We start from the raw sequence: 7,385 nt of genomic DNA on the forward strand, positions 1-7,385 counted from the left end.
ACACACACACACACACACACACACACACACACACACACACACACACACACACACACACTTGTAAGCTCCTTGACAGGCAGGGACTGATTTGAATGTAGTATAAAAGTATGTGAAGTGCTGGATAACTGTTGGCGCTAGACAAGTACCTGCAATAAATAAATGTAGACAGCTGACAAGGCTGGAACATGAAGTTCTGCCCAGGACAGGATCCAATATAGCTCTCTTGCCGAGGTTAGACTTCTGGTTCCTCCCCGATGACTAATGTACGCCACAGCTGTAGCTTTATTGGACTGATTCTGGATCAGATCACCCTCCAGCAGGACAGCTGAGACAGCCAAATCTTCCAGAACGTTGACCAGGAGACTACAACATCCAAGTACCGTGCACCAACACAGTGCCCAGGACTCCTCCCCAGCCTGACAGACTGACTTTGGACTCCTGAGCCAGGATTCCTGAATCACCAATTCAGGAACTTATTCTCACGAGATAAAATGATCTGATCGGTCTGTTTAGAGACTTGATCGACTTGTTCCAAGATGACAACATGTGGCATTTTAAAAAGGTCGGCAGCAGATGTCTGCATTCTGTCTCACAGTGGTAACCCCTTCCACAGCAAAAAACAGCAGGGACCGGGATGAAAGGTGTCCAGCAACCTATGTAATTGAGGTAGTACAAGCGCCTTCAGAGAAAGGACAACAGCTGGACCTAGAAAGCTCTCCACTGATTCAACCACAACTTTTAAGCTTTGGCAATTTTGTGCTAAAATTGCGTGGTCCATTTTCAAAGCTCGATAATGCCGACTGATAACTTTTTTTTTTATTAAATTTTTTCCAATTCACTAAAAATTTTACTGTAAAGGGGCAACTCATTTTACTATATGCAGCTTTTTGCATGTAAAGTACAATTCAATAAACAGTGCGTTCTGGCCAAAATTGGGCCGGAACGCACTGCATCTAGTGTGACTGAGCCCTAAGGGGCTTTTGCTCCTAAAATTATCATACCGTCTGGCTGGCATTACCGGTGCAGTTCTAAATGTCTATTAAAAATATTTTTTTTTAAACCAAGAATAGTGTTATGTTTTTATGAACTGTATATTCTCGCCACCTGGAATAAAGGCCTTTTAATATATTAAACAAATATTTAGAATAAAAAAAACAAAGTCAACAATTCCACAGATGTGCAATATTTATGCATACGATATTACATTTTTAGGAGAAAGTTATGAAATACAATAACTAAATGCTGCTCAATGAACCAACCCTTCCAATTTAGCGGTTTTGCTTGAATGATGTGCCTGCAATTTGAGTATTAACTATCTGGCCTCTTTGAAATGCTTGCCTTTCAGCAGTGAAAGATTCAGCTACCAAGGTTCCCATGTAAACACCTCTTTTATAGCAGACATGTCAATAATTGGCAATCATCCCAATATAACTCGCAGCGGTTTGTAACCATGATTTCTTGCTGCGTTTCAGTGATTTCTTTTTCTTGAAGTCGTAAAGTAGAGTCCTCCTGACACTTAAACAATATAGGCATACCTAGTGTGGCAATGGAAGACAGAATTCAAGCAATAATGCTCAATGGAATTTTCGGGACCAAGAGCACATTGCTAAGAGTCATCAAATCAAGCACATCACATTTTTTTCCCCAATATCATTTTGTCAGTTTATTGCGTCTTAACATTGAAACCATTCTCTTGGTAAGAATAGTTGTTGGCAACACTCGAGACAAAAATAATGATAATGGTAGGAAATTATAGTGTACTAGCAGGAACAACAGTGCAGTTAGCTTCGACAATATTGGAGGACCTGACGGGTTCACTTTAGCAACATCAGTATAAAATTTATATACAGTATATTTATTAAAAAAAAAAAAAACATTTTTTTAAATTCATATTTCTCCTATTACACTTACTACATATTGTCATTCATGAATATAATCACATTACTAACAAGTGGGTAGCGCTTGTTACTCAAGATCTATTGCCAACATACTTTTGCATTTACTTTACAGTTTCTGTACACCATAGAATCAAAATTATCGGCAAAACTGGCTTTTTGAGGCTAAAAGTGATAGAATAAAGACAGTTTATATAAAAGGAAGTAAAAAGTTAAAAAAAATACAATTGTGGGTTTAAACATTTGTGGAACCCTGGGAGATGAGGAATAAGCCTCGCCTGTGTTCCGTTTGTATGACAACACCAGGTTAGGCTGTTGAAAAGCAAAGCAATAGCGATAATGATACTTCAAAGGATTAGGTAGGAAAAGAGTTTCACAAAATGCAAGTGAAGCACACCTCAATCTTTCACTTGTAAGAAAATGGAAATATTAGTTCACTCACAGTTTTTCAATAAGCTGTTTTTCATCCAAAGCCCCAGGAAGATCTCTTTTGTTTCCAAGTACTAAAACCTAAAACAAGAAAATAAAGATATTTTGTTATGCGTGCATGAAAAGATGAAACTACACCTCTGTATTATTAATTCATTAAATAACTCATTTATAAATCATTACATTTGTAATGTAATCTGCTGTCTGTTGTATAGCAGTAGAATAGGAGGGGGTGTTGCAGTAGAGCCAAAAAAAAAAAAAAAACAAGCTGAGAAAAAGGAGAGAGCAGCTGAATGACCTTGCCAGTCTCCTGCTGCTCCTCCACTGTTCAATCAGCAGACTGGGGCAGGGTGGAGTTAACAGTGCGTTCACATGACTGTCTTCGAAAAACAAAATCTCAGTGCAAAAGAAGATTCTTAATGCTTCCTTTTCTGGCAGCCAGAATGTCCACAGTTCACTGTATTCAAGAACTAGGTCCATCATTAAAATCTAGGGATGCACTGATACTAGTATCGGTATCAATACAGAGTATTTGGCAAGTACTCGTACTCGCCCAAATACTCCTGATACGGAACGTCTGGTATCAGGAAGCCGTGCGGCGAGTCATTACATGCCGCCTAACTCCCCGATTGGCCGGGAAGTCGGCTCCATGCTTGTTAGTCACCAGGGAGCACAGAGCTGGCTTCCCGGCCAATCAGGGAGCTGGGGGGGCAGCCTATTCATTTGAACAGAGTGCCCTAACACAACGCATGTAACATGATCTAGTGCATGATAGTGCACATAGAGAACTACTGGGTGAGTAAAATATATAAACTTCCCAAATTGTGTGAGCCGGCATGCGACACTGAAGCGGTCACATGCTGGCTCTATAGCTCAAGAGCTGAGGGATCACAAACCACTGATCCCTTAGGTCATGGTGTTCTCCCTCCCAGTTTCTCCAGCAATCGCTGGAGGGACAGACATTGAAGTTGGCAGGCACAGCTAGAGGCAGAGCCAGCGAGAGGGAATCCTGACAGCGAGGTTTTCCTTAGTTAAGGTACCGAGTATTTGGGAGAGTACTCGTCCAAATGCTCCTGATGCCGATCCCGGAACTTCTGGTAGCAGGAAGCCATGCGGCAAGTCGTTACACGCCTCCCTGATTGGCCTTAAGCCAGCTTCAAGGTCCCTTGTCACCAGGGAGCATGGAGCTAGTTTCCTGGCCAATCAGGATCAGGGTTCGGGGGCAGGTAATGACTTGCCCCGCGACTTCCCGATCGGGCGGTAAGCGTATAATGACTCGCCGCCCAGCTGGCCAATCAGGAAGCCGAGCAGCGAGTCATTACCTGCCCTCTGGCTTCCTGATTGGCTGGGAAGCCGGCTTCATGCTACCTCATCACCCGGTGAGGTAGTATGCAGCCGGGTACTTCCCGGGTACTGCTCCATACTTCCTTGTCACCTGGTGACGAGGAAGCATGGAGACAGCTTCCAAGCTACTCGGGAAGCGAGTCATTACATGTCCCCAGCTTTCTTAATCGGACTTCCGGTATCGTGAACAGGGGGGGGGGGGAAAAAAAACACTTGATACCAAATAAGTGGTAGTCTTGCATCCCTAGTTGTTAATGTAACTTCAGCTTTACTTTAGGGTGCCCATATAGGGATTGTTATGGGACTTCTCTGCTTCAGACCATGGAAGGATAAATAACAAAGAGCAATGACACTGGCTGAAACACAGAGTGCAGCATATGTGCTGTGAACTTATACAGGTTTACACTTATTGTGGATTCCATTTGGAAATCATCCCCTCTAGTGGCCAAAAAGTAACACAACAACAATGTAAAACATCCTAGTCCAGTCTAAAACTGAACTTACACAGGTACAGTAAGCAGAACAATAACCAGTAATGTTGTTGGGTGGCTTTCCACCCACAATGTACTGAAATGGTGTCTGCATAGCCATAGCATGAATGCTTCAAATAGCACTGAGCAGTATAGCCCTTTTGCTCAACATAAAATAGGGACCTACCCCAGTTATTCAGGACCACTGGGCAAAAGTCCTAAACTGGCCATAGACTACACAAATCTCCATACAATTTTTTTAGATTTACCAAAACTTTGTAATACAAGGGCCAACCTAAACAATCCATTGAGCTTGTATCCCTTCAGGCAAGCCCTTGCACTACATAGTTCATGGCTATTTTAGACTCTTGAACACCATAACAAACTAGACCAGTACATAAGAATAAAAAATACAGCAGTGTATTTTAATTGATGGCTAAAGCAGCACAAAGTTTAGATATTATGCCGTACCCATTAATTGGCTTGCTCGAAGATGGAGGCTTTTTAAACAGGTTAGGTTTCCTCATCAGACATAGAATATTGTACAATGATCACCTAAAAATATACATTGATTGTATATACTGCACATGGTAAAAAAAAAGTTATCAATTTTCATTATGAGAGGCAAATCCAAAAACATTTACTTACAGGGATTCCATGCAACTGTGGTTTATCTAGCAAGTTGTGCAATTCATATTTAGATGCTTCCACTTTGTCCAAGTCTGCTGCATCTACCATGTACCTGAAACAAAAAGCAACCATCTCATTGATGCAATTTATTATGTTGTTTGAAGAATAATACAGTGAATACAGTGAGGGGAATTTATCAAAACTTGAGCAGACAAAATCTGGAGCAGTTGCCCATGGCAACCAATCAGCTTCTCTCTTCAGTTAAGAAATGAAAAAAAAACGAAAGAGCAGCTGATTGGTTGCAGTGCACAGCTGCTGCAGATTTCGTCTGCTCCGGTTTTGATAGATTTCCTCAGCATTACTATTGTGTTTATACATGTCAGGATATGGGGCATCTCTTGACTCAGTCTTTCTAAAAGCAGGGGTGGGCAACTTCGCCCCTCCGGCTGTGCTTTAACTACCAATCCTATCATCTGCTTCTTGAAGTCATGCCTGTGGCTGCCAGAGTCTTGCAATGCCTCATGGGCTTGTAATTCCACAACAGCTGGGGGGCCAGAGTTGCCCACCCCTGACTAAAAGTGTGCCTATACACAAATAAGAGTTCTAAATAAGCCCCATTTGCATCTAACTGGCCACCTAAACTCTTTGGTCCAATCTTACAGAAACATCCATGTTCTCGGAGTAAAACCAGCTACAGGATATGGGCCTGCAACCTTTTAGATTGTAGCAGTCACTTAGGGATCTGAATGGTTTTGCATGTATGACTGCTTGTCATCCTCTTCATGTCACAGTTGGCAGGTCCAAGTCTCTCTCACATAAAAACACATGGCATTGGCTACTTTCCAGTCAGGGAAGAAAATTATCCATCACATCTCATCTATTGGGTGCATTTATCTTCTCTTGCATTTTGATCCTAAGTTCGATCGACTGACAGCAATTATTAAACCCGGCCATATAGGGAATGAATCGAAGTCTGCTTTCCCGTGTGTGTTGAATTAATCATATGGATCGGATAGCAATCGTATACAATTGTCACATGTGATCAATCGAACAAAGGATTGGTCCTAAAATCGATGTGTGGCCCCCTTACTAATTCCTCTGCAGCATATTATCTACAGCACTACAGGTGCTCTTCATTAGAGAAACCACCATTAAAACTAATATTAGTCGATCTACCCTAGCCCATTATCATGTTATAAATATAGCTCTGCGCCACTGATGTTGCCACTCTACAAGAACCTTTGTGCGCAAGTCAAACAGCAGTATCAGCAGCTTGCTGAGGGAACCTCGGCTTTTAGAAATTCTGCAGTATTAGCATAGTATGGGTACGGATGGAAGAAATACTGCAATGTATGTGGGCTTATACAGATAAAACAACACAAAGTGTAAGGACAATAATGCAGAACAAGGTAGCTAAACTTCGGTACGCCAGCTGTTGGAACTACAAGTCACTGCACGACTGCCAAAAGGAAAATGCACAATGATGGAATTTGTAGGCAAGCCTATGTTTGGCTACCCCGATCTAAAGCAATTAGAAGAAACCTATTGGTGTCTTTCTTCCAAGATGCACCAAGCCAAGGCAACTTGTGTCCAAAACGTATTGGCCATCCAGTTCTTTTACAGTTCTACAATCTGGAGGGGTGGGGGGGTGCACATAATCTATTGCATGTTTGGCTAATTTGTACATCTTCACGGGCAGCCCCGCAGAAGGTTTACTTTTACATATTCAGTATACTTTAAGCTTGTTATAGTTCAAATATATTTTGAAGTAAGATTCAACTATGGCAGTGAAGTTTAATGCTGCACCATCATTGGCTAAACAACCTACAAAAAAAAATTAAAAAAAATTTAAGTTTGATTCATGAATGTCCCGTTTAGAAAAACGAAACCCGTTTGGCAAGTTGACTACTTACACAACAGCATTAACACCTCTACAGTAGCGCTCCCACATACTGCGAAATCTTGGCTGACCTCCAATATCCCAAACCTAAAAAGAAAAACCGAAACACAGAAGTCATCATCAACAAAAAAGCCCACACCTTTTCCACATATAAACTCCATTACTCCAGGACTTTAATATAATGGCCAACAGTTGAAAGAGTGATCTCTTATCAAACTTGCCATTGTTTAAGAAGAACTCCAGGATTTAGAAAAGTTAACCCTTGCAGTAGGGCTACCCCCCACCCACTGCAAAGGTTAACTGCTCGTTTTGTCTGGAGCATGAAAATAAAAAGGAGCTATACGTTCCTGATCCTTGGTCCCACCTGGCTGCTAGACCGTTCCCCGTAGCCTCTCCACCCCCAGGATCTAAGGACCCCCGACATCGTCACGTCTAATACAAGTCTATGAGACATGAGGACGCAGAGGGACATATTACAGCTGGGGAAAAGAGGTGAGCGGCCACTGCCGCAGGACCAAGGATATATATATATATATATATAGGGTGGAGTCTAATTAAAGAACTCCAGGATTTCTAAGAATTAACCCTTGTAGTGGGGCAAGCCCCACACTGCAAGGGTTTAAGTGTTCTTTTTTTTCTGTAGGGGTAAAAATAAAGAATATATATATATATATTCTTTATATTATAGAATTTGCAGTGTCTCTCAACTTCTATTGC

The 7,385-nt window shown here is 41.6% G+C and overlaps 1 protein-coding gene across 2 annotated transcripts in view; it reads right to left on the reverse strand.

Moving 5' to 3' along the window:
* Nucleotides 1-7,385, reverse strand: part of LOC108788037 (ADP-ribosylation factor-like protein 8B-A) — a 34,789-nt gene that overhangs the window by 6,678 nt on the left and 20,726 nt on the right. For both annotated transcript variants that reach the window (XM_018557759.1, XM_018557760.1), the window contains exons 3-5: nt 6,682-6,755; nt 4,787-4,880; nt 2,338-2,405 (exon numbers count right to left, since the gene is read on the reverse strand). In XM_018557759.1, the coding sequence (XP_018413261.1) occupies nt 2,338-2,405; nt 4,787-4,880; nt 6,682-6,755 (236 nt within the window). The remainder of the gene's footprint in view (nt 1-2,337; nt 2,406-4,786; nt 4,881-6,681; nt 6,756-7,385) is intronic.

The sequence above is a fragment of the Nanorana parkeri genome, unplaced genomic scaffold (assembly GCF_000935625.1).
Source record: "Nanorana parkeri isolate BGI_ZX_2015 unplaced genomic scaffold, ASM93562v1 scaffold301, whole genome shotgun sequence".
In the NCBI taxonomy this organism is placed as follows: Eukaryota; Metazoa; Chordata; class Amphibia; order Anura; family Dicroglossidae; genus Nanorana; species Nanorana parkeri.